Source organism: Mustela nigripes, chromosome 17, assembly GCF_022355385.1.
Source record: "Mustela nigripes isolate SB6536 chromosome 17, MUSNIG.SB6536, whole genome shotgun sequence".
NCBI lineage: Eukaryota > Metazoa > Chordata > Mammalia > Carnivora > Mustelidae > Mustela > Mustela nigripes.
Genome location: NC_081573.1, coordinates 33,024,567 through 33,052,308, shown reverse-complemented (window position 1 = coordinate 33,052,308; position 27,742 = coordinate 33,024,567). Strand labels below are relative to the sequence as shown.

At 49.3% G+C, this 27,742-nt stretch overlaps 1 protein-coding gene across 12 annotated transcripts in view; it reads right to left on the bottom strand.

Moving 5' to 3' along the window:
* NLRC5 (NLR family CARD domain containing 5) overlaps positions 1 to 27,742 on the bottom strand; it is an 84,927-nt gene that overhangs the window by 46,739 nt on the left and 10,446 nt on the right. For 10 of the 12 annotated variants that reach the window (XM_059383269.1, XM_059383279.1, XM_059383268.1 and 7 more), the window contains 5 exons: positions 12,326 to 12,442; positions 9,134 to 9,440; positions 8,051 to 8,110; positions 3,546 to 3,614; positions 986 to 2,660 (listed from right to left, as the gene is read on the bottom strand). In XM_059383269.1, the coding sequence (XP_059239252.1) occupies positions 986 to 2,660; positions 3,546 to 3,614; positions 8,051 to 8,110; positions 9,134 to 9,428 (2,099 nt within the window). In that variant the 5' untranslated portion in view covers positions 9,429 to 9,440; positions 12,326 to 12,442. Of the gene's footprint in view, positions 1 to 985; positions 2,661 to 3,545; positions 3,615 to 8,050; positions 8,111 to 9,133; positions 9,441 to 12,325; positions 12,443 to 21,576; positions 21,677 to 27,742 lie in introns of those variants that run through there. The other 2 variants (XM_059383271.1, XM_059383273.1) reach the window with 2 other exon arrangements.

The following is a 27,742-nucleotide window of genomic DNA, read 5'->3' as shown; positions in this document are numbered from 1 at the left end:
AACTGAATGGTGACATTAATAGTAGTAGCAGGAGCTGTTGTTTGTAGAAATAAGAAACACGTAGTATGGCAAAGACTGCTAACTGCCCACGGAAACCCATTCTCCACGGATGCAGCTCTAACTGGGAATAGTTTCCCACTCACATTTCCAGCCTCCCATGCAGCTCAGCGTGGCTATGTAGATATGTTCTTGTCACTGAAAGGTGAGCCAAAGGGACGTGTCCCATCTCCATGTGTGTGGGCTTTGACAAACTGGGTGTATCTAATGCACGCTCCCTTCCCTTCCCTGAAGCCGGAGCAGAGATGCCCATGACCCGGGTTTGACCATGCAGATCTAGATGCCCAAGGGGATGATGGAGCATCAGGGGGAGGGGCCTGGGTCCCTGCATGACCACATGGAGCTCAGCCAGCTTAGAGACCTGGACCGCTTACCTCTGAGCATTCCACAAAATTCAACATTACTTCACTCACTGTACTGGGGGGCAGGGGACTGGGTTCTCTGGGCTTCACCTTTTCTCTCAATCGTGCTACACATACTGAGCCTTTGCTGTGCACTAGGCGCTTGCTAAGGAGGGTTTTCCCAGCAATCTCTTACCAGGCTCTCACAATAACTCACAACTCTCACAACTCTCCTCATGGAGTTGGTATTATTACTGATTCATTTTAGGGACAAAGAAACTCAGGCTGCGAGGTTAAGTAACCTGCCCAAAGTCAGACCACCTCTGGAGTCAGAGGCTCCAGTCTACGGCTGAGAGGGACAGGGAGAGTCAGCAGATTCCCAGCCAACGCAAGGACACCTGGACCCTAAGGTCTCAGAAGGAAGGGAGCTTCTGCACCGGCTCTCGGGTCGAGGGGCAGTTTGGACTCTGTCCTCACGTTCAAGATCTACGCCCAGCCTCCCCTGGCAAGGGTCTGACCAACTCCACTCTCCCGAAGCCCAGGTCCCTCCCAGGGCCTCCCCCGTCCTCCCCTGATCCTACTCTCACCTGAGATTTTCGACCTGCTCACAGCCCACCAGGGCCTCAGGGCAGTGGGGCTCCAGAGGGCAGCCCTCAAAATCTAGGTGGATGGGGGCGTTCCTGTGCACCAAGATGCTGGTCAGGGCAGCCAGGTCAGCGTAGGTCAGTGGGAAATTGTGGAAGGACAGGTGACAGGGGAGACTCTGGGCCATGAGACTGGCCAGCTCAGGCTCCTGGGTCTCACCCACGCAGTGACAGAGCGCCACAATCTTCGGCCCCGTGAGCCTGCGGGCGGCCAACTTCCTCAAGGCTTGCATCACCACGGCCTGCCTGGCACTCACCCACATCTCGTCCCGCTGGGCCACGAGGCTGAGGAAGGGTCGGCAGGCACGGGACGCTAGCCCCGCCAGGAAGGTGGGGAGGTGGTCTAAGAGGCCAGGCCTAGCTTTGGTCCGCAGCACCCAGCGAGAACTGAGAGTGATGTGGCTGGCAAGTGCATTTCCGTCCACCTTGGGGCTGGTCATCAGGTACAAGGCAGCAAAAAACTCCTGTAGGCTGAGGTGGGTGAAGGCGTAGCCTGTGTCCCGGTGCCCCGGGCCAGTGCAGATGCAGAAGGAGGTCAGCAAACTGAGGGCAGCCGCAAAGGCCATTGTGGGTGGGCGGATGTCTCCTACAGAGAAGATGACCTTCCCGGTCTGCAGGCCGATCAGGGCCACCTCACTGAGCTCCAGCAGGGCCTCGGGAGGCAGGTACCCACGGGGGCCGAGGGTGGACAGCATCTGCACGTAGTTCTGAGTCACGGTGGGCAGGAGGGCCGCAGACTGGCCTGGGGGGCTGCCCGGGAGCAGACGGAGAAGGCAGAGGCAGGTGACCTGGCAGAGCGCAGGCACGGCACACAAGCTCTGGAGGTGTCTGCTGCCCCGCAGCTCCGCCAGGGCTGCCTCCTGCCCCGGCTGGTCCGGGAAGAAGCGGCCCACGTACTCCTCCACCCGCGGCCTATCAAAGCCCCACATGTGGACTCTGGCTGCCTCTGTAGGCAGGCAGTTGGGCAGCTTCCCTGGGCGGGAGGTGGCCAATACCCAGCAGCCGGGCAGCAGGGTCCCCCGGCAGAGGCTGGAGAAGAGGTCAAGGGCCGGACTTGGGTCCTCAGGACCTGCCTGCCCTCTGCTGGAGCGGGGATGCAGGGCCTGGTCCAGCCCATCAAAGATGAGCAGGACTCCATTAGCATTCTCTTCCAGGTACTGGAAGACCAGGTCGGAGCCTGCCTCAGGGCTCAGGTACAGGTCGAAAAGGAGCTGGGGCAGCGTCAGGAGACGTGTGATCAGGTTGAGCTGGCGGAACTCAAAAAGAAACAGGGCCTGGAAGCGGTCCAGCTGGCCGTCAGCCCACCTCTGGCAGAGCCGGTGGGCCAGGGTGGTCTTGCCCATGCCCGCCTTCCCCAGGAGCACCGTCACCCTCGGGCCCTTGTCGGCCCTGGTGCTGAAGAGGTCCCGGATGCTCACGTCCGCACCATCTTCTGCCTTGGGATCCCCCGGCGCCATCCCCTCCTGGGTGCGGAAGGGTGTCGGGGTCCGGCTCCACTGCAGGATTGGGGGGATGTAGGCCTGGTGGAAGGCTAGGGGTTGCCCTGGCCCAGGGATCTTACTGCCATAGCGTTGCTGGGTGGAGGTCTTCAGTAGCTTCAGGTACCTCTGGGCCAACTCTGCAGGGGGCAGGGCAAGGCATGAGTGGCCTCCCACCCCCAGATCCCCTCACCCCAGCACTGGCTGTTGGGAGCCTGGAGCCTCAGCTGTGTGTTCAAGGGCATGGGGATTGGCAAGAGCACACAATTCCTAGAAGGAACTGGTTCCCCAGTCCCTGGTTCCTAGTTCTACAGAAGCCTTGATTCTGGGGGCCATTCAAATGGAGAAGTCCGGCTGGGGGAGCGCAGATCATGGCTCTGTTTGTTTTGCAACAATATAGATGGTGTAAAGTTGTTGGTGAGATGGGGGAGGGGAAGGGGGGCCTCCCATTGCAACATCTTCTGTATCTGAGTAGCCTCTTCCCCACCTAATATTTCAGTTTTGCAATTCCCCAGGGGTGAGGGCTAGTCACCTGTAGGCCTAGGCACTCGCCAGTCAGAACTGGAAGCTGGGCCCTTACTATGCCGGGCACTGACTTTTTAATTGTTGGATCCCCGGGAAAACTTGGGTGGCCCAGGGGAAGAACTGGGGCCACTGTCAGGGGATGCTGGGGACAGCTGGTTGAGAACAAGGATTCTTTTGGCCAATGGGTGGAGAGTGAGAGAAGTTCCGTCTACTCTACTCCCTCTGGCCTGGCCGGTCCTCAGCAGCTCCCATGCCTTGTGGTGGGGGAAAATCTCCCTGGTATTCTGCCCATCTCTAAACTGGCCAATAAGGCCCCAAGTCTGAGGTCATACTGGTCACCTCTCCCCATCCACCCAGGACGTCCAGTCTATCTCTGTTGGAAGGAAGACCAGAGTTGTTGGGCTCCTGGGAGCTTATCAGCGGGGCACAGAGTCCAGGATCTGTGTCCTGGCCCCAGGGCAGGTCCTGATGTCTGGATCCTTCCCCACCTTGGTACCCACCTAGCTGCTGCTTCTTGCACTGCTTCGGGCGGGGTGAGGACCCACAGCTCTGATAAGGCCGCTTGAGGCCTGGAAAGAATGAGAGAAGAGTAAGGGGTGAAGTCTGGGGGCCTGAGCTGAGGGGTCACCAAGCACCTTTGGGGAGCTCCAGGTCACAAACAGACAGACAAGTGTCACTGCAAAGGCAGTGGCCAAGGCAGGCCTGGGCAAGGGCAAAGGCAAAGGCAGGCCGCGGGTAGAGGTTGAATCATCAACACCAGTTTCTGTTGGCAGAAGGGAGTCCCAGGCCTGGGTGACAGACTCGGGGGCTCTGGGATGGCTGATCTCCCAGGCCAGGATGCGGGAAGCTGGGCCCACAGCCAGCAGCCTCAGAAACACTCAGCCTTGGCCATTGAATGGCTTGGGAAAGATGCAGGTCTTGTTGAGGCCACTGCTGGTTAGAAAAGTGGGGTTTTCAATGGACTAGGCCAGTTCTGCGCCCTCCCCCTGGGGTCAGTGTGTTTCATCACCCTTACTTCACATCTCTCATGTTTCCTCACTTCCCTTACTGGTTTCTCAGATTCTTAACTGTTTTGTGGATTCCTAAGAGATACTTTAGTGCCTTACCGAAGAGTCTGGGAAAGGAGAAGAGGAAGAAGGAAAACAAGAAGGAAGGGGAGAGAGAACAGAGGGGAAGAAGAGAGGAAAGAGGATTTAGGGAAAAATGTGAAGAAGTAAAGTGGGATACTCCCCCAGCCGGGCATCAGTGACCAGAGAAGCCCCTGGGCAGGACCCTCTCCCTGATAGGTGTTGGCTGTAAAAGTGCTGGGCTGCAGGGAGATTTGGGGACCCCTGAGAGGGACTGGAACCAGTTTGAGGGTATTTTAATATTCCCCAAGTCCTCTCTTAATAAAGGGCCCACTGGCTAAGCATCATTCAGGTCTGGTCACAACTATGTGATAATTATACCAGCTCAATGGTATAGGTACCGGCCAGAAGGGACCAGGACTAAATGGTTTTGATCTGCTGGGGAGCTGGGATTATGGGGTGGATGTTTTCTGTTGAAGCCTGTTGATGTTACTGCCATGCACAGCTATGGTAAAAAGCCCATACTTCCCATAGAAATAAAGGTTCTGAGTGCACAGCCATCCTGAGACACAATGGTGAAAGATGGAAAGCTTTCCCTTTAAGATCGGGAATAAGGCAGGGGTAAAGGCTTTCACCACCTCTATTCAACATAGTACTAGAAGTCCTAGCCAGAGTAATTAGGCAAGAAAAAGTCATAAAAGACATCTAAATTGGAAAGGAAGAAGTAAAACCTGTTTGCAGAGGATAGGGTCATATATGTAGAGAACCTTAAAAACTCCACAAAAGGATCTTTTGGAACTAATCAATGAATTCAGCAAAGTAGCAGGAATACAAAGTTGACATATAAAAATGAGCTGCATTTCTGCACAGATGAACAACCTAAAAGGGAAATTACAAAAATAATTCCCTTTACGAAAGCTTCAAAAGAATAAAATGTTTAAACATTAACCAAGAAGGTGGAAAACGTGCATGATGAAAACTACAAAACACTGGGAGGCCTGCGTGGCTCAGTGGGTTAAGCCTCTGCCTTCGGCTCACGTCATGATCTCAGGGTCCTGGGATCAAGCCCCGCATCAGGCTCCCTGCTTAGCCTTTCCGAAGAGGCTGGGAGCCTGCTTAGCAGGGAGCCTGCTTCCCCCTCTCTCTCTTTGCCTGACTCTCTACCTACCTCTGATCTCTCTTTCTCTGTCAAATAAATAAAATCTTAAAAAAAAAAAAACTACAAAACATAATCTTACCCCAAACAATCTACAGATTCAACACAATTTCTGTCAAATCCCAATGACCTTTTCTGCAGATATAGGAAGATGGATCCTAAAATTCGTCTGGAATCCCAAGGGACCCCAAAGAGCCACAGACTCTTGAAAAAAGAAGAACAAAGTTAGAAGGCTCATACTTCCTGATTTCAAAGCTTACTACAGAGCTACAGTAAGCAAATTAGGGTGGCAACCGGCATAAAGACAGATATATAGACCAATGGAATAGAATAGAGAGCCCAGAAAGAAATCTTCACATATATGGTTAAATAATTTTTGAGAAGGGTGTCAAATCCTTTTAATGTGGAATGGACAATCTTTTCAAAAAATGGTGCTGAGAAAAGTGGGTGTCCACACAAAAAAGAATGAAGATGGACCCTTTCTTAACATCACATACAAAAATTAACTCAAAATGGATCAAGAACCCAGATATAAGACCCCTAGCAATCAAACTCTTAGAAGAAAACATAGGGCAAAAACTTCACAACATTGGATTTGGTAATGATTTCTTGGATACGGCTCCAAGGCCCAGGGAACACAAGAAAAAAACAAACAAAACAGGCTTGATGAAAGTGAAAAACATTTTGTGCATCAGAAGACACTATCCACGGAATAAAAAGAGAACCTATAGAATGAGAGAGGTCTGCAAAACATAGATCTGAAAAAGGATTAGTATCCATAATATATAAAGAACCCCTAACCTCAACAACAGCAAAACGAACAAAGTAGTTAAAAAAAAATGGACAGAGAACTTGAAGAGACACAGCTCCCAAGAAGGCACAAGAATGGGCAATAAGCACATGAAAGACACTCAGCACCACCAATCATTAGGGAAATGCAAATCAAAATTACAATGAGATCAATACCTCCTCACACCCATCACGATAGCTACTATATTTTTCAAAATCAGAAAACAAGGGCTGGCGAGGATGTAGAGTAATCACAACCCGTGTGCGCTGCTGGTGGGAAGGCAAAATGGCACTGAGGATGAGAAAACAGTACGGAAGTGCCTCAAAAAATTTAAAGATAGAACTGCCATATGACCCTGGATTTTGAGATATACTCAAAAAGAGGGGCGCCTGGGTGGCTCAGTGGGTTAGGCCGCTGCCTTCGGCTCAGGTCATGATCTCAGGGTCCTGGGATCAAGTCCCGCATCGGGCTCTCTGTTCGGCGGGGAGCCTGCTTCCCTCTCTCTCTCTCTCTCTGCCTGCCTCTCCATCTACTTGTGACTTCTCTCTGTCAAATAAAAAAAAAAAAACTTAAAAAAAAAAAAAAAAAGAACTGAAAGCAGGATTTTGAAGAAATATTTGTTCACCCATGTTCACAGCAGCATTATTCACAAGAGCTTAACTATGGAAGCAACCCAAGAGTTTAGCAGTGGATGGATGGATAAGCCAAGGGTGGTGTACACAGATCATGGAATGTTCATCAGCCTCACAAAGGAAGGAAATCCTGACACGGACAAGGGACAAGATGTTGAGTGAAATGAGCCGGTCACAAGATGGTTCCACTTATAAAAGCTACTGAGAGTGGTCAAATCATAAAGACAGAAAGTAAAATGGTTGTTCCCCAGGGCTGGGGGAGAGGAGACTGGGGAGCTATGGTTCAGTGGGGACAGAGTTTCAGCTTTCCAAGATGAAGATAGATGGTGGTGATGGTCACCCAAGAGTGAATTTAATACCACCGAACTGTGCACTTAAGAATGGTTAACGGGCCACTGGGTGGCTCAGTGGGTTAAGCCGCTGCCTTTAGCTCAGGTCATGATCTCAGGGTCCTGGGATCCAGCCCCACATCGGGCTCTCTGCTCTGCGGGGAGCCTGCTTCCTCCTTTCTCTCTGCCTGCCTCTCTGCCTGTGATCTCTCTCTCTCTGTCAAATAAATAATTAAAATCTTTTAAAAAAATACATTTAAAAAAATGGTTAAGATAGGGGTGCCTGGGTGGCCCAGTCGGTTAAGCATCTGCCCTCAGCTCAGATCATGATCTCAGCGTCCTGGGATGGAGCCCGAGGTCAGGCTCTCTGCTCACTGAGGAATTTGCTTCTCCCTCTCCCTCTGCCCCTTCCCACTGCTTGAGCTCACTCTCTCTTTCAAATACATAAAATCTTTAAAAATGGACATGTATATTTTGCCACTATAAAAAAAATAAGAAGTTGGCCCATGAATCCCGAGGTGGTCACCATTTGATCACTGACCTCTCTCTGTTCTACCCGAAAAATCAGTCCAAGGTTGCCAGGGTGTGGACAGTGGTCTGTGGGTTAATATCGGGGCCCAGGGCATCTCAGTGATGTGGGGCCTGAGTCTCAGGGTTTGGAGGACGAGGCCTGAGGCTAGGGCACAAGGTGAGAACACGCCTCCTCTAGTGAGAGTGGCTGGGATCTCGGCACTGCCCAAGGGCTGACACCTTCCTGCTCGCTCAGGACATTCCAGCTTAGACCTCTGGGAACAGGTATCAGGACAGGCCAAAGCCTTCAGGGCTGCAGAGGGAGAGATGGGGTGGGGGCGGGGGGTGGGTGCCTAGGATCCATGTTGGCAGGGAGGGGATATGTGCAGATGTGTTGCAGAATGAGGAGGCTGGTTTAAGGGAAATGACTGTGCCCAGCCACTGTCTGCCCCTTCAGGGCGCGAGGTGGGGCCTCAGCATCCTCACTGCCCCCCTCTTACTCCGCACCCCCAGGGCCTCACCGTGCTGGAGCTGAGAGGCAGGCTGGCTTTCTTCACTGGCCTCCAGCTGGCTGGGAAACGCTGAAAGAGAGGGGGAATGGAAGATGTTGTGGGGACGTGGGGGGATGCTCTGGGACCAGCTCTGGGACTGGCTGTGGCCCGGTGTCTGGCTCAGGGCTCATCTGTCAGGGCGGGTCCCCAGCAGGAGAGAAGTGAGGTCGACACTCGGCCCGACCAGGGAAGGCAGCTGTGGGTAGAAATGTGCGCGTACATGCAGGTCTGTACACGGGCAGGTACATGTGTGCATGTCTAAATGTGCACATGTGTTTCGGCATGTGCACGTGTGCACTAGTGCACACACGTGTGTGTGATTATACACATGCACTGTGAACCCCCTGCATTCCCTACACTCTGCCTCCTGCTAGAGCCCCCAGGCGGGTTCTCACTTCCTCGCCAGGAACACCGCTGCCCCTCAGTGCTATTTCCCCACGATGCTGTGTAAGTAGAAGTTGCCAAAAAACATGCCCAGAACTGAACAAGGGTGCCTGTCAGCAGGGGGTGGAGGGCTCTGCCCATGGCTGCTCCTGACCACGATAAGAATGATGGGCCGGGGCACCTGGGTGGCTCAGTGGGTTAAGCCTCTGCCTTCGGCTCAGGTCATGATCCCAGGACCCTGGGATCGAGCCCCACATTGGGCTCTCTGCTCAGCAGGGAGCTTGCTTCCCACTCTCTGCCTGCCTCTCTGCCTACTTGTGATCTCTGTCTGTCAAATAAAAAAATAAAATATCTTAAAAAAAAAAAGAATGATGGGCCATCTGGAATTTCTTGGCTGGAATGGGACACCGGCCCTTTCTGTCCCTGTATCCAGCCTTTCCGGGCACCTGGGGTGAGGCAAGGTGGAAGAAGGGGCCTTCTGGGTCTCCAGCCGATTTGGTGAAACTTGGGAGTTTACTCGAGAAGTGCTCAGAAACACAGAATTTTGCTCCTGTCTTGACCACGTCACCCCCGTGTGACTCAGGCATGGATCCTGGCCCTCCCGGGCCTCCCAGGCTCCCCGTGACAGGGGCCAGCCGGCTGCTCTGCACCCCTCTCGCCTGCCCTTACCGACTCCGTGGCCCCAGGTACTGAGCAGGGGCACCTCGAGGTCCAGCGGCACGTCCAGCTCCATGCACACGCAGTGGATGAATGCCTGCCACGTGGCCCGGCCTTGAGCGTGCAGTCTTCTCAGCTGCAGGATGACCCCCTGTGTGGCATCCTGGGCCTTGTCCCCGGAGCACAGGTCCATCTTGGGGAGGAAGAACTTCACCTTGGCATTCAGCCATTCTGAGTCTTTGCTGAGCAGCCTCACAAGCCAGTTCCACAGGTGCTCGGTGCCCAGCTGGAGGCTATCGGGGTCCATGAGGAGCCAGCCCTGCAGGGACAGGGGAGAGGTGAGCTGGGAGACAGGTGAACAGGGGGACAAGTCAGCTGGTAGGAAGCCAAAGGTGTAGTCAAGAACCATGTCTCACATCTGGGGGGCCGTGGGCAGGCAGACAAGTGGCTTCTTGGTGGAGTCTCCTTGCTTGTGCCCAGGGATCGGTCCCAGAGAACAGCCTGCTTCTTTGGTACTTCTTACCCCCTGCTTATCTGTACCTGTGTCCTGGCTCTGGAAGGGTCCAGTCCATCCCCTGTGGATGCTTTCCTGAGAAGGCTTTATTTTTCCCCGTTTCCATGGACCTATTTGTGCTGCTCTCTGAGCTCAGCTCATGGCAGAGACAACTCATGGTCCCCGCACGCCCAATCTGTTCTCCCCTGCTTCCTTAGTATTAGAACTCCTGAATATTTCCTGCTCATCTGGAATAAGCTCTATTTCCCAGCCTCCCTTGCAGTTAGAATAGGCCATCTTATTAAGTTTTAGCCACTGGGATAAAGGTAGAAGTGTTGTATATCCTTCTTCGCTTCCTCCTTTTAGTTGGGATGTCAAAGTGATGGCTGCACCTTGGGCAGCCACGGAGGACCATGAGGTGGAAGCCAGTTCCTCCAGTGGTGGAGGGTAAGGCTGAACTTCTCTGACATGACAAGGAGATACACTTCTGTTTAAAGCACTATTGTTTAGGGATTTTTGCTATTTACACTGAAACTGAGTGCTAGCTAATACAAACCATCTCCTTCTCTCTCAGCAGATTTTCCCCTTCTAAACTGGCACTCAAATAAGCTGTTGGTAGGTAGGGGTACCAATATACATCAAGGGGAACTACATAGCAAAGCTTAAAAAAATTTTTTTAAATGATGTGGGAATTCTGTTTCTAGCACTCTAGCCTTAGGAAATAATTATGAGTGTACATAAAAATTATAATTACAAAGCTGTTTCACTGCAAGGTTATTTATAATAGATAAAAACGGAAACAACTTAAATGTCCAAAACCTGGGGATTTAACTAACTGGTGGTCCCTCATAAGGTGGAAAACGCTGTCACATCTCCAAATCTACTTTCTGGTACTATTTCCTTAAGAACAGTAGCGAACACTTAGAAAGCACAGACTGTGGGTGAGGCGTGGTTCTAAGTGCTTTATGTGTCTCATATAATCCTCATGACTGCAGAGACCCCAATTCCAAATCCGAAAAGAGTGGGAGGCTCATGCAGGAAGAGCAGCCTTACCAACTCTCAGAGGCTGGGGTGCAGGACTGTATGCCCCGGGGTTCAGACTGCATCTGCTCCCCTTGACTCCCAGCAAGGGCATGTGTCCCCAGCCCCCTCTGGCCATCCCTTGGCACCCGGACTGGTAGCAATAGCTCCTCGCTCGGCCACAGGGTTTTAATTCATGAAGCATGCTCACATCCATGCGGTAGGCAGAGATCACCATCCCCACTGAACAGATGGGAAGACGAAGGCCAAGGATGTACCCAAGGTCATCATGCAGGTCCATGGCAGAGCCAGGCTCAGAACTGAGATTTGCTGCCTGTCGGGTCAATAAATTTCAGAGGCCTTGGAGCCCTAGACGGCAGCAGCCAAGGACTAAGTCCTTGGACTTGGTGTGATCTTGGTCAGAGGGTGTGGTTATGGCCGAGGACACAGCTTCTTCTCTGGGCTATGGTGTTCCAAGTCCACAATGCCCATAAAGAAATCAGCCAGGATAGCCAGGTGTCAGGTGGAAGTGAAGAGTGTCTAGATGGTATAATTCTGGGGGAATCCCTTACCCCCAAATGTGTCCACCCTGCCCGTATGACACAATGCCTTTTCTTCTGCCATGAAGCCTCGGTCCCCTTGGGGTAAAGCATCATGCCCTTTCAGGAAAACCACCCTCGAGAAAAAAAAGCCTATTACATTATTATCAGTCAGTAAGGCTTCTATGGAAAAGAGCCTTGGAGACAGAGGACTACAGTAGAAAGATCCTCAGCCCCAGAGTAGGAAGACTAGTGTTCTGACCCAGCTCTGCCTGTAATTCTCTGTGGTAGGTATTAGGATTGGTCACATATATTCTCCTTCTCCTCTTCCTCCTAGACCCATGGTTGGACAGCACCCCCTGCCCCCTTGAAGTCAGCCATGGCCACGAAACTTGCTTTGGTCAATGAAATATGCTAAAGAATGACTCGTGTCATGTCTGCGCAGATTTCCAACATGCAGTTCGCGAAGTTCTTTCTTTTCCTCTACCCTGGGGACCAGCACTATTCCAGATCTTGGCTACTCCTTTTGCCGGGGCCCAGCAAAGGGATAATGTGGAAGAGAGGTCCTAGTTGGTTGACAAGAGTCAAGAAGCAGGAGCGGAAATAAGCTCTTATTGTCCTAAGCTACCAGGACATTGGTGGGTATTATGGGACCATAAACTAGCCTATCCTAGCTGCTTCTTCACTTATGGTCTGGCCTTGAGCAAGTCTATTCTCGTAGTCACAACATCTATAAAATGGGTAGATTGGATTCTGTCTCAATGCCCTCCCTGATCTTCCGTGTCTGATGACCTTTACTCTCAAGCTGAATGGTGGCTAAGGCGAGGTTTGTTGTACGAGGGGCAGCCCACGGAGCTAATCTGGGTAGGGAGCAGTCTTTTTTTTTTTTTTTTTTTTTTAAAGATTTTATTTATTTATTTGACAGAGAGGCAGGCAGAGAGAGAGAGGAGGAAGCAGGCTCCCTGCTGAGCAGAGAGCCCAACGCGGGACTCGATCCCAGGACCCTGAGATCATGACCTGAGCTGAAGGCAGCGGCTTAGCCCACTGAGCCACCCAGGCGCCCGGTAGGGAGCAGTCTTGGTAGGGACTAGGAAGGGAGTGAGGGAGTGGGTGGGAGGGAAAGAGAGGAGGTGAAGGGTCAAGGTCACCTACTTGGCCTCCTGGTTCATCATAGATGTTCTAGGGTGTCCGCAAAGACGGTCTCATGAGTTCCTGAGCCAAGTCCTATGCTCTGAGCTGGATTTGCACGTAGCTTCTTTGGGTAGGGTCCTAAAGAGAGGAGACAGGGCACTTTCCTCAGTATTCCAAATCCCAAATCCTCTGGAGACACCTCGGAGGCATTCGACCCATAAGAGGCCTCTACCCGCCTGGAGCACAGATCTAATCCTTCCCCAACCACATCTCCTTTTGTCCCTGGACTGTGCACAGCCCAACCCTCGCTGGTGTCACCTCCTGCCACATGTGGCCCCAACTCGGGCATTTGCCTTCCAGTGACCTGTGGCATCAGAGTAGGCCCTTGGAATCCAGCAGACTTTCGACAGCTAATTCATCTGGATGAAAACCACCAATGCCAATTTCCTTTCCCAGTAAACTCCCCACCGGGTAAGATTTGCAATCTTGTTTCTTACTACATCTGAAGAATTTTTGAGGCAGTTGAGAATAAACATTCTTCCTTTTTTTTTTTTTTTTAAGATTTTATTTATTTGAGAGAGAGACCGAGAGCGTGAGAGAGAGTGAGCATGAGCGGGGTGGCGGGGAGGGCAGAGGGAGAAACAGGAAGCAGTCTCCCCGCTAAGCAAGGAGCCCATGCGGGACTTGACCCCCGAGATCGTGACCTGAGCAGAAGGCAGATGCTCACCCAATTGAGCCTCCCCAGGTGCCCCAAGAATAAACATTCTTCTTTATGAGAAAACCCAGAGGCACTGATCACTGCCTCACCAAGAGCACAATGAAATGACACCTTGGCTCACGGGCCTGAGAGAGACGTTGTCTAACAATACAGAATGGACGAGAAGAACGGCGGCTGGAAAGGAGAGCGAAGGCAGGCAGGCAGAAGAGCAGTTGTGCACGGCCTGGGTGTCTACAAAGGGAAGGAGGGAACCACGAAGTTCCGGCGCTTTAGATAAATCCACATAAATACCGAGCCTTCTAAACACGAGAGAGGTTAACCACTGTTGTTTTTTGTTTTGTTTTAAAGATTTTATTTATTTGACAGAGAGATCACAAGTAGGCAGAGAGGCAGGAAGCGAGAGGGGGGGGGAAGCAGGCTCCCTGCTGAGCAGAGAGCCCGGTGCGGGGCTCGATCCCAGGACCCTGAGATCATGAACTGAGCCGAAGGCAGAGGCTTTAATCCACTGAACCACCCACGTGCCCCTTAACCACTGTTGTTAGAAAAAAGACAAGACAGGCTTGTGCCTCCCCACCCATTTGGGTGTGGAAGCCTGCATCACCAGTGTGACTGTATTGGGAGGTGGGGTCTTTGGCCCCCGGGGCCAGGAGGATGGAGCCCTCGGGAGGGCTCAGGGAGCTTACAAGATAGAGGCAGGGGAGAGCCTGCTTCCTCTCTGCCCCCCCCCCCCCCCCCCCCCCCCGCCTCACCACCATACACGGAGAGGGTGGCCATCTACCAAGGAAGAAAGCCCTTGCTGGACACCAGATCTGTGGGCTCCCTGAGCTTGGGGCTTCCCAGCCTCCAGAACTGCTAGGAGCAAATGCATGTCATGTAAGCCACTCAGCCTGGAGTGATTCTGTTCCAGCAGCCCGAATTGACTAGGATGAACCTCCCTGTGACCGCAAAAAGTAGAAGTTAACTATATACTAATACTAATATTAGTTATAGTATATTAGTTATAGTAATTAGTTATAGTATATTAGTTAACTAATATACTAATACTAGTTAACTCCCTCTGAGTTAACATGTGGATTTAAGGCGGTGCTGCTTACACTAGAGCAGGATACTCAGGAGGACGTGATCCAATTATAACAACAGTCATTTAGACAGAAAAGGGCAGATATGACAAGTGTTTATATACCTCAAATATTTCATAACAAACAGTTTAAGTTTGAATGAGAAAGGGAAGACCATTCTAGCCGGCACTATCTGTTGGGAGAGGCAGGCGGTAGTGGAGAGGCTTTCAAACATCACAGGGCATCTTATTAAAGCACATATCAGTAAAACTATTAAAAATTGAAAAAAATGGCCAAAGGAACGGAATCAAAGTAGCTTCACATGCACCTAAAACACACCCATTAATCACGATATTAAGATAAGACATATGGAAAAACACATCGTATTAACATACATGGTAATACAAGTGTTTTAAATGTAAGGAATTACTGTTTAATTAAGGAACGGAATGAAAATGTTCTGTCTGGGAAGCAGGAGGCATCTCACACTCCCACTGAAGGGCCATAATGTAGGAAAAGACAATACAAGCGTTGGTTGTGGATGAGGAGAAATGAGAACTTCATATCCTGCTGTGGGGGGGGGGAAGAAAACAGAGCAGCCCCCTCGGAAAACAGTGTGGCAGGTCCTTAAAATGCTATCCACAGAGCGACTGCAGAACCCAACCATTCTACCCTCAGATTTCTCTCCAAGAGCAAGGAAAACGGATATTCACGCAAAAATCTGTACACGAATGTTCATTATTCACAACAGCCCAACAGTGAAAGCAATGCAAATGTCCAGAAGCTCATAGATGGAGAAGTAAAAGCCAGTCTATCTCTACAGTGGGATATTATTCAGCCATAAAAAGGAGCAAAGTACAAATACTAGAGCAAGGACGAACCATAAAAATGTTAGGCCAAGCAAAAAAGCTCCCAGGTATATCACTGGGTAAGTGTGTATGTGTGTGTGTGTGTGTGTGTGTGTGTCCCCATGTGTGTCTGTGTTTGCATACACAGAGACCAACTCTAGGGCTACACAACAGACCAGGGATAGGACTTTGCCAGGGGAGGGGGATGGGTACCCAGACAAAGGAGAATCCTCTACTCTGTACTCTTTCAGACCAGTTTTACATGCAAACATTTTAATAGGCAAATTTTTATTAAAAAAAAAAAAAACATAGGGGTGCCTGGGTGGCTCAGTGGGTTAAGCCTCTGCCTTCGGCTCAGGTCATGATCTCACGGTCCTGGGATCGAGCCCCGCATGGGGTTCTCTGCTCGGCAGGGAGCCTGCTTCCTCCTCTCTCTCTGCCTGCCTCTCTGCCTACTTGTGATCTCTGTCTGTCAAATAAATCTTTAAAAAAAAAAAAAAAACATAAAGACATTCACATTAAAAACCAGAAGGGGCTCCTGGTTGGCTCAGTCAGTTAAGCACAGGACTCTTGATTTCAGCTCAGATCACGATCTTAGGGTTGTGGCATCGAGCCCCGTGTCAGGCTCTGTGCTCAGCGTAGAGTCGGCTTGGGATATTCTCTCTTTCTCTTCCTCTCCTTCTGCCCCTCCCCCATCTTGCTTTCTCTCTCTAAAATAAATAAATAAAATCCTTAAAAAAAACTGAGTAAATGTTGCCTCATTGTGTAAAGAAGATAAATCCATGGTGATAAGTAAGCACAAGAAATGATCAGTGATGGCTCACAGAAATGGAAGTTCCTCCATTAGGTTACATAATAAAACTAAAATAGAGGGGCACCTAGGTGGCTCAGTGGGTTAAAGACTCTGCCTTTGACTCAGGTCATGGTCCCAGGGTCCTGGGATCGAGCCCCACATCAGGCTCTCTGCTCAGCGGGGAGCCTGCTTCCCTTCCTCTCTCTCTGCCTGCCTCTCTGCCTACCTGTGATCTCTGTCAAATAAATAAACAAAATCTTTAAAAAAAAAAAAAAAACAAAAAAAACCAAAAACCAAAAACTAAAATAGTACTAGAAGGCAATTAATAAGGATGAACACATATGTCAAGTATGACAGAGAGAGCCTAAAAATTCAAATCAAGAAGTAATTCATACCTATTAAGGACATATTTTATTCTACGTTTCAGTTGGACGTTGGTGTGTGTGTTATGGGGACAGAATGACATTTGCACTGGAAAAGGAGCTGAAGGGGGTGAACAGACAGCATAAAGAATACAGGCTAGACGGGTCAGGGCCTCTTGGCCTCCACGACTTCAGCTCTCACAACTCTAACACTCGGATGCTCTGTGAGCATCTTATTTTATTTATTTATTTATTTTTAAAGATTTTATTTATTTGACAGAGAGAGATCACAAGTAGGCAGAGAGGCAGGCAGAGAGAGAAGGAGAAGCAGGCTCCCCGCTGAGCAGAGAGTCCGATGTGAGGCTCTATCCCAGGATCCTAGGACCATGACCTAAGTTAAAGGCAGAGGCTTTAACCCACTGAGCCACCCAGGTGCCCCATCCTTGTATGCACTTTAAAGTGTCAAAGTCCCAAACGGCAATTCTGACCTTCCTCTTCCCGCATGAACTGCCTGCTTCTACCACCACCCTTCCCACGTCCCTGAAGGTTGGCCTCCTGCTTCCTGGAGCTCCGGCCAAGGAGGACTAACTTTTCCCGTATGTGCTGCAGACTCTCACTTCCTCTGCGGCTGCTGCCTGAACGCGGTTGCCACCATTTCTCACTGGGTCCTTTGGACCAGGAGATCTGGTACCTCTTCTGCTGGCCCCAACATCCTCCACGGAGGCTCAGAGTGTCCTGGTCAGGCTGTGGCCCACGGCAGGTGCCTCCATCACACAGAGCACCCTCCTGCACCCCAAGTGAGAGCCAGAGTCCTTTCCAACGCTACCTGATTGTTTGAACAGTTTAAAAAAAAATGAAAACTTTATTTTAGTAAGTGTTTATTTGTAAGTTTACTTATTTGAGAGAGACATAGACAGAGACAAAGATAGCAAAAGAGAGCACAAGTGGGGAGGAGAGGGAGAAGCAGGCTTCCCACTGAGCAGGGAGCCGGACATGGGGCACCCTGGGATCATGACCTGAGCGGAAGGCGGATGCTTAATGGACTGAGCCACCCAGGCACCCCCAAACATGACCACTTTAAAATTTCATTTGTTGTCTTTTTTTTTTTTAAGATTTTATTTATTTATTTCACAGAGAGAGAGATCACAGGTAGGCAGAGAGGCAGGCAGGGGCGGGGGGGAAGCAGGCTCCCCACTGAGCAGGGAGCCCGATGCGGGACTCGATCCCAGGACCCTGGGATCATGACCTGAGCCAAAGGCAGAGGCTTTAACCCACCGAGTCACCCAGGTGCCCCCCCCTTTTTATAAAGACTTTATTTGTTGCCTTTTTTAAAAAAAAAAATTAACTTTTGGCACCTTATGTTTGGTGCTTTACGTTCACAGTTAAGAAAACTGTTCATTTTGTCAAGAATGCTCAAACGTGAGGGGCACCTGGGTGGCTCAGTCGGTTGAGTGTTATTCTCTTGGTTTTGGCTCAGGTCATGATCTCGGGGTCAGGGTATCTGCTGAGATTTTCTCTCTTGGCCCCTCCCCCAGTGTGCATGCGCACGCGCTCTCTCTCTCTCTCCCCTCTCGCTCTCAAAAAAAAAGAAAATGTTCAAACAGTAGAGCACACAGTTGCATATGATCTTTTCCTGGACTTAGAAATCTCATCTCTTCCCATTTAATTTAGTTTATTTTGCTTTGGGTTTTTTTTCTCCTTATTAGATTGGCCAACAGCTGCTGTCTCTCATGTTTAAAGAGACAAAGCAAAACTTTTATTTCCATTTATCAGTTATGTGGAAATTTCTCTTTTTTAGTTTTATAATTTTTTTTTATCTCCTGACTTCTCTTCCCTGATTTACTGAGACTGTTATTCATTAAGTTTATGAGTGAGTTTCTTGCTTAAATAATTTCTAGTCTTTCCATTTTAAAAAATAATAAGAGAAACCACTTTTGGCCAATCTCCATGAATTTCTGTCAAGTTTATATCAAATTTACATTACAAGTAGATTATAATTATAATTTTTTGAAAGATTTTATTTATTTGACAGACAGAGACAGTGAGAGGTAACACAAGCACGGGGAATGGGAGAGGGAGAAGCAGGCTCCCTCCCGATGCAGGGCTCGATCCCAGTACCCTGGGATCATGACCTGAGCCCAAGACAGATGCTTAATGACTGAGCCACCCAGGCACCCCAGTAATTATAATTTTGAAGTTGGTCATTTAATGGAGGCCAAGTTATTCTTTAAACCTTTGCCATTAATCTTTTGTTTCACTAGGCTGTACAAAGAATGACTCCTTTGCAATTTCTGCTTTAGGGAAGCATGTTGAGATTTTCCTTTTTTGCTTGGCATATGACAAATTTTAAAATATTCCATGACATTTGTAAAGTTACTCTTTTTCAATAAATACAGATTTCGAGCCCCCAAGTTATGCCAAAATAAAGTCTAGATGGGGCCAATATTTAAATGTGAAAAGTTAAATGGTAAAAGTACTAGACCACAGCTCTTCAATTTACAACAATTCATGAAGCTATACATTGAATTTTCTGCATTTTTTTCTACATTACGATTTCACCACAAAGCCATTAAATTTTTTTTTTTTAAGTGCTAGAAAAACACATGGGGAAAAGTTTTAAAACATAATATCAGGATAGACAGGGTCTAGCTGGGCATGACACAAAACTCAGAAATCGTAAAAGAAAAAAAGGGAATGAAATTGAAACTTCTGTATTATCAAAGAACACAGCAAATAAAGCAAGAAGACAAATGGCAAAGTGGGAAGAAGTCTACACTCTGCATCACAAAGATATGACTGCTTCTAATATATCAAGAGTGAGTACAAATCAATAAGAAAAAAAACCAATGACCTGATAGGACCATCGGCAAAGAACCTGAACTGTTTACAGAAAGGGAAACATGAATGTTCTAAAATGTATACGAAAACATGTTCCACTTCACAGGAAGTGAAAGAAACACATGTGAAAAACTAAAAGAGACATACAGTTTCCCAGCTCTTAGATTGTCAAGGGAATTGTACAGCTGGCAAGGTTGCGAATTAGCAAGGTTTGGACGCCTTGCTCATGGGAGTGTACACCGACACAACTTGACCTACGAAGATCGCAAATGCCACGGAACCACAACCAGCAATTCCACGCTGATGCATCTATTTGTCACGTGCAAAATAACAGATGTTCAGGAACACTTAGTGTTGGCTTGCTTATAGCAGTGAAAGACTGCAAAAACTCTAAATGTCCCTGAATGGTGGAAATCCATGCTGGCATCAAAAAGGACGAGGCTGAGCCATGTGGGATGACACGGAATGGCGTTCGTAACACGCGGGCACGGTCGTCTGGGCACAGTTATTTCTAACACTCAGCCGCTGTCTGTCCTGGTCTCGTTTCTGTTGGAACTGCCTATCAGCTTCCCACCACCTCTCAGATAAAGTCACACCACGTTAATACATCCGCCACAAAGGAGGTGCCACCTCCACATGCGGGGGCCCAGAAAGGTTCAAAGGATGAATAAACAAATGGTCTTTTGCCATGGGGCTGCTGGCCACCTTCCATCCCTCTCGTGCACCTGCTGCCCTGTCCATGGGACAAGACGCAAGGCCCCACCTCCCCATCCCACCCGCTTGGTGCACCCTCTGCCTCTAATGCCCTGCCCCTTTCCCCCTGGCAAACTCCTCCTCTGCACCCAGTTCAACTCCAGGAAGTCCTCCAGGCTGCCTTCCCAGACCAAGCCACGCCACCCCCCCGCCACCGCTGTCCTTCACTCCTTAGTGTTCTGTTCTTTCTCCTCCATGCAGGTCACCCCGCCCCACATTGCCATTTCCTCTCAGCCCACCGGCTCCCCTCTGCACGCCAGCAATAGCTTGGGGGCCAGGACACGGCCCGATTCTGGATCAGAGCAAATGCCTTGCACCAGGGTCCTAGATTTGAACTTCTGCTAGTTGCCAGCTGTGTGGCGTTAGTCGGATTACTGTCTCTCAGCACCTCAGTTTTCCCATCTGTAGCATGGGGATTTTTCTAGATCAGGCTTTTTAGAAGCAGAGCCCGAGACAGGGGTCCCTGCAAACGTTATTTATTGAGAGGGTAAGGAAAGTCTTGTTTCAGCCTGATACACCGTGGGGGCTGGGAGAGGGGTAGCTCTGGAGTGTGAACAACGCCACAGAGTCTGTCCTGTCCTGTCAAGGGGCAACTGACCCATATCGGTCAGTTGTTGCCTGCGGGTCATGCCCAACGGATCGGGAGGGAGGCACTGTAGGAGATCATTGCTATTAGCCAACGGTAAGCCTTCCAGAAGGGTGCCGACGCTGGCGGCTTAGGCCCACAGTGGATGGGGGATGGGAACGCTGGCTGACTGAGGGGGGAGCAGGTGAGTGAGAGGGATCACCATCAGAGTCTGCTGCGGACGTGCGATCATCTACCAGGCAAGGTCCACGGGAGATGCAGGCATCTGGCCCTCGCGAGAAAGGCTCAGACGTGCCGACGCTGATTACAAAGGGCACCGCTGTTATTTCCTCCGTAAGCCCAGCCCAGCGTACAAGGAAGGAAGGCAGGGATGGCAGAGAGGACACGGCTTGGGGCACAGACTTCTGATTGCTGCTCCTTTGGTTTCTTTGCTCGTCCTGACTCCCCAGGCTTGGATTACGGGGGAGCCCCCAGGAGGCCGGGCCGACCTGTCTACTTGTCGACTGGCTTGTTGAGACCCATCTCCTCGTCTTCTCCCGGGGGGACCCCACCTGCCTTTCCTGTGCCCAAGGGCCAGCGGGAAGGGTCAAGTCGATGGAAGCCCTGTCCCCACGGCACTGGCAGGCCCGGTTCTGCCCCTGGCTCCTGGGCCAGAGTGGAAGAAGCGAGGACACAGAAGGGGCAGCTGAGGACGGCCAATGGGGAGAGAGGGACAGAGGTAATAAGGGATCACGTCCAATGTCAGCACCAGAAAGGCCATGGTCAGTGGGGCCCTATGAAAGGCTTGGCCACCCTGGGGTGAATCAGACCCACAGGGGCCCTCACGTCCTCCCAGAATGCCAGCCCCTGCCAGGGGTGATGGCAGCAGCCGGGGCCCCCGCCCTCCCCGAGGGGTGGCTGGCTACAATCAAAGCTTCAGAGGATGCCTGAGCCTCGGGGCAAAGGGAGATGGAGCTGGAAGAGGCCTGGGTGCGAGTCCGTGCCCGGCCCATTTTACAGACGGGGAGACTGAGCAGCCCTCGCGGCTACTAGGCAGCATAGGCACGGCTGGCCTGACCGGATGACCAGGTGGGCTCTTTCCAGGAGGCTGATGCAGCCCCACCCCAGGAGTGGCCCCCGTCTCATGGGGGTGCCCCAGAGCACACAGCTGCAGAGATGTCAGCAGTCATTTCCGCCCTCACCCACAAAAGCTGGTGGGACAGGCAACAGGGGGCCTGGATGCAGCACATTTCCACAGAGGGAGGATGTGGGCTGACTGTGCCTTTGAAAACCATCATCTTCATTGTCCTCACAACATTAGGGTCCCCAGGACTCACACTCGGTCACATCGCTTGATCCATGTCGAGGTTCCCAGCGGCGAGGAGACTGGCCAGGTCACAGCTAGAGAGCCACAGAACCGGCAGTTGACCAAACATCTCCAGGCCCTGGAGCCCCTGGGGGGATGAAGTGAGCAGCTGGGGTGTAGGGAAGCGGGCAGGGAGGGACCCGGAGAGGGCAGAGCAGCACGCATCCATACTCTGGGCCTCAGGCCCAGGCTGTCCCTGTCCCACATCCAAGGAGGTCTCTCTCTTCTCATCACTGCAGACTCGGGAATCTGGGTCTTGGCCCATACCACTGGTTTAAGTCACCTCTGTCACCCCCCCCTGCCTTCCTGCACAAAAGTCTTGGTCCTTCCAGCAGAGAACCCCCGAGGGTTTCCAGATGCACCCTCCTCTGGGACCAGCATGCCCTAGAGCCAGCAGGTGACCAAGTAGTGGCCTTGCCTCTCCTGCTTAGCCCCGGCAGTTTGGGCCGGGCACCCAAAGTGGCTAGTGAGGCTTCCATGAGAAGACTTTCACCCAACATGTTCCCAGGATCTTCCAGGCCCAGGTCTGGGGCTGCCAAACTTATCTGCACTTTAGAATCATCCTGGGGGGCTTCCAGAAATTCCAATGGGCCACACCCTGGACCAATCATAGTATCATCTCTCCAGGTGGAACGTAGGCATCTATCTGAACTCTCTCATGTGCTGACAAGCTTGGGAATGAATGTTCCAGGCTGGGTTCAATGACACCCGGCTCTCCATTCCCAGTCAGGGGAGAATGGTTTTGTGTTCTCTTGCATTTGGCGCCCTGCCTCTCCAGCAAACCAGAGCCAAGGGCTTCTTGCCCTCTGAAAGGCTGGGGACAGGAAAGCCACCAAGATGGCCTTATTTAGATGAAATCCTGTGGGTGTCTCCCAATGACTAACACTTCCGCCTCTGCCCTGCTCCTTGGCACCTTGTGCTCCAGCTCTGTGGCTTTGCCAATGGCTGTCACACAGGCCCTGGCTCAGCACAGCTACATCCAAATGGAAACAAAGCTGAGGTCTGGAAATTCCCTCTTTATCTCCAACCATGCCATTGCTGAAGAACCCAGAGAAATATGTTTTTGAAGTTCTGGGGCCCAGAGTCAGACCGAGAAGAGCAAATACCATATAATCTCACTTACATGTGGAGTCTAAACACCAAACCAAACCAACCAACCTAATTAAAAAAAAAAAAAAAAAAAAAGACACAGAGAATTGTCAAGGAGTGCTGGGTGTAGTAGGGTGGGCAAAATGGGTGAGGGGCGCCCAAAGGTACAAACTTCCAATTATAAAGTAAATATATCATGGGGATATAAAGTAAATATATCATGGGGATGTAATACACAGCTGAGTGACGAGCCTTAATAATACTCTATTGCAGGCGCACCTGGCGGGCGGGCTCAGTCCATAGAGCATGTGACTCAATCTCCGAGTTGTGAGCCCCATGCCGGGTATAGTGATTACTTAAAAATTAAAAAAAAAAAATCTTAAAAAAGGTAAAAAACAATACTTTCTTGCATTTTTGGAAGTTGTTAAGAGATACTTCTTAAAAGTCTTCAACACCAGAAAAAAAAGTTTTTTGTAATTTTGTAACTGTGTGGCGACAGATGTTCATTATACCTCTTAGGGAGATCATTTTGCTATGTGCGTAAATATCAAATCATTATGTTACACACCTGAAACTGATAAAACTTCACGTGTGAGTTACACCGCAGGGAAAAATGAAAAAAAAAATTTTTTTTTTGAGAGAGTGGTGGGGCAGAGGGAGAGAGAATCTCAGGCAGACTCCATGCCCAGCACCAAGCCCAATGCTCCATCTCACAACCCTGAGATCGTGACCTGAGCCGAAATCAAGAATTGGACGCTTAAACTACCTGAGCCACCCAGGCATCCCCCAAATGAAAAAAATTATAAAATAAATATATAAAATAAGACCTATGCTGACCCCAGAGGCTTTTTTCCTAACTGAAGCACCATACCACCTTCATAAATAATTCTTTCCAAAGTGACCACTTCCACAGCTCTTGATCATTTTTTGCTCATAAAATAGAATCAGTCATTTGAAAAGTTCTGAACATTGCAAAAATATATAACTTGAAGTTTATAGCTCATGATCTCACCCTTTAGGGAGAGGTACCCAATTTCTAAGTCATTCTATGCACATCTGAGGCCACGTCTGCCTGATCTGAGACTCAGAAAACCATTTCCTTAAAATTTTTCTAAGAAGCATCTCGCATTGAGCTTCGTTTCCTAAAATGGTGTTCACCACGAACAGAAGATAACCCTCGAAAAAGAGAAAGACAAACAAACGAAGCAAAACAAAACCAAAAGGACACTGTTGAAACGGAACCAGAGTCACTGTCTGGGCACAGCTCTGGCCTGGGACCTGGCCTCCCGTTGCTGAAAAGGAGACCAGGCATGTGAGAAGCATGAGGTGAGCCCCAGCTGAGACTTTCTCCTTGACTTATCTGGAAAGATATAAGAGAACTGAAAAGAAGATAATGTTCTCCCTTTATGACTCAATTTACATGAATGCCTTGACTGCACGCCTCCTAAAATCATCCCGTTGACTCCTACTGGATAAGTCTCTGTCCGGACCCATCTATTTCAAGAGCTGGGTCCCAAGGCCCAGAGATGCACAGGACACCTTCCAGACCGCAGGAAAAAGGCTGTCACAAAGACATATAAGTCAGCAAGCTGTTTCTGATGACTTCTCTCTACAACCAGACGCCACGACAAGATCTGAGTGCCTCAGAGTCACAGCTCCCCAGGGCTTGAAGGCTCCCTCCCTTTCCCATGAGGGGCAGAAAGACCCACCAAGGCACGAGGTGGGGCGGGGGGGGGCAGTGGGTCTGACGGTCTGGTGACTGTATAGGTGCCACCCATCCACCAAGGAGATGGGTGCTGGGGGCATAATGCAACTTCCCAGGGGCCTGCCGCTTCTACCTCTGCACAGTATTTTGGGAGAGAAACGTAGAAATGTGGTCTCAAATACTTGAGAAATAAAGGTCGGGGAGACGGTGCTGGAAAGATGGCAGGAAGCACCAGGACTCTGTCTCCCCACCGAGACCAGAATGAGCATGGGCAAAACGATCTATCTGACAGAACTGTTCTGAAACTCTGGAGTCTTTGAATGCTTGCCACGTCCAGACGTCCAGGGAAACACGTGGGTGGTAAACTGGGGTTAATTTCGGTCAATTCCAGCTCTAAGCAGGAGCAGCTTTCCACACCCCAGACCCAGCCACATGGTGGACAGATGCGCCCATGTTCCTGGGGCAGCTTGCACACAACTTACAAGAATCGGGGTGAGTGAAAAGGACCCTGTCCTCCAAATACTGGAGATTTGTGCTCTGCTTGCTAGTTATTGCTTCTGATCACCGAAGTGGAGAAAGAAAAGCAGTCATTGTTGTCGTGTCTCCCCTCATTGCTTCAAGACACTCTCCCTCCGGTTTAACTCTCTGGAGACTGAGAAGGCCACATCCCTTTGTTCCCATCATGATTCTTCCTTTTTCCCCTTTCTGGAGCTAGATACTAAAGACTCGGACATTCAAAAATGACTACAATATAAGAAGAAAATTAGAAAATGACCCCATATGCCCAAGGAAAACTCAGAAAAGATACCAGAAGATGTTAGGCTTACCCTCAGACTGATGATCCTTGGCACAGAGACATCTCACAGCAATGCAAAAACCAACACAAGAAACAGAAACAGTAACAAAACTCCAGCAAACGGTGGGGAAAGGAGAGATTCTGATTTCCAGAATTATCACATTATTATAACTGCAATGTCCAGGATTCAACAACAACAACAACAAAATCACAAAGTATATGAAGAGATAGGAAAGGATGACTCATTCGAAGAAAAAAAAAATCAACAGAATCTGTCCCTGAGAGAGACATAATGGCAGACAATGATTTTAAAACAACGGTCTCAAAGAGGCACCCGCCTGGGTCACTTAGCCGAGCCTGAAACTCTTGATCTCAGGGCTGTGGGTTTGAGGATCACAATGGGTGTGGAGACTGCTTAAAAATAAAATCTTTTTTTTTTTTTTTAAGATTTTATTTATTTATTTATTTATTTGACAGAGAGAGAGAGAGAAAGAGAGAGAGAGACAGCGAGAGAAGGAACACAAGTGGGAAAGGGGGTGGGAGAGGGAGAAGCAGGCTTCCTGCTGAGCGGGGAGCCTGAGGGAGCATGATGTGGGGCTCTATCCCAGGACCCTGGGATCATAACCTGAGCCGAAGGCAGATACTTAATGACCAAGCCACCCAGGCGCCCAAAAATAAAATCTCTTTTTAAAAAACTGTTTTAGGGGTGCCTGGGTGGCTCAGTGGATTAAAGCCTCTGCCTTCGGCTCGGGTCGTGATCCCAGGGTCCTGGGATGGAGCTCCACATCGGGCTCTCTGCTCAGCAGGGAGCCTGCTTCCTCCTCTCTCTCTCTCTCTGCCTGCCTCCCTGCCTACTTGTGATCTCTGTCAAATACAAAAATTTTTTTTTAATATTTAAAAAATAAAATAAATAAATAAATGTTTTAGATGCTCCAAGAACTAAAGAAAGAGAAAGTCAAGAACACGATGTGTGAACAAAATAAAAATATCAATAGAGAGAAAACTTAAAGAGAAATCACAAAGAAATTCTGAAGCTGATGAGTACAATCACTGAGATGGAAAATTCACCACAGGGATTCAAAGGCAGATGCGGATAGGCAGAAGAATCCGTGAACTACAAGAGAGGACAATGGACATTACTGAAGCAGACGGACAAAAAGTAAAAGATTAAAAAAAAAAGCAAAACAGAGAGGAAGACAAACCATAAGAGACTTTTAACTCTAGGAAACAAACAAAACTCAAGGAGGGTTGCTGTAGTGGGGGTGGGGGGGTGTGATGGGGTAAATGGCCGATCCATTAGGTGATGGAATGAGCACTGGGTGTCCTACGCAACCGATGAATCACTAAATTCTGCCCCTGAAACTAATAATATACTACATGTTAACTAAATTGAATTTATTTTATTTTTTTAAAAAGATTTTATTTATTTGACAGACAGATCACAAGTAGGCAGAGAAGTAGGCAGAGAGAGAGGAAGGGAAGCAGGTTCCCTGCTGAGCAGAGAGTCCAGTGTGGGCCTTGATCTCAGGACCCCGAGATCATGACCTGAGCTGAAGGCAGAGGCTTAACCCACTGAGCCACCCAGGCGCCCTGAATTTATTTATTTTTTTTAATATTTTATTTATTTGAGAAAGAACAAGTGCAGAGCCAGAGAGCATGAGCCGGGTGGGGGAGGGGCAGAGGGAAAGGTGGTAGCAGGCTCCTGGCTCAGCAGGGAGCTTGGCTGCAGGGCTAGACCCCAATCTGAGCAGAAGGCAGCCACTTAACCCACTAAGCCACCTAAGTAACCCATAAACCACATACTTTTATTTTATTTTATTTTAAGATTTTATTTATGTATTTGACAGACAGTGATCACAAGTAAGCAGAGAGGCAGGCAGAGAGAGAGAGGGGGAAGCAGGCTCCCTGCTGAGCAGAGAGCCCGATGCAGGGCTCGACCCCAGGACCCTGAGATCACTACCTGAGCCGAAGGCAGAAGCTCAACCTCCTCAGCCACCCAGGCGTCCCAAACCACGGACTTTTAAACAACCAACAGAGCAAAAAAGAAACCACAAGGGAGTTAGAAAATATTCAGAGATAAATGAAATAACACAACACACAAAACTTATGGGACACAGCAAAAGCAATTATAAGGGGAAAATTTATTGTTGCAAATGCTTATATTAAAAAACAAGGAAGGTCTCAAACCAACAGATTAACCTTACAATTTTAGGAAGTAGAAAGGTGGAACAAACTAAAACCAAGACCAACGGGAAAAAAAGGAAATGATAATTGTTAGAGCAGAAATAAACAGAGAACAGAAAAACAATAGAGAAAAATCAATGAAACCAAAATTGGTTCTAAAAATGATCAACAAAATCAATAAGCTTTTAGTTAGACTAACAGAAAAAGAGAAAAGATTCAACTTAGTAAAATCAAAACTGAAAGTGTACCAGTTCTACAGAAATAATAAGGATTATGAGAGTATAATGAACAACCGTATGCCAACAAACTGGAAAACCTAGATAAAATGGAGAAATTTCTAGAAACACACAACCTACCAAGACT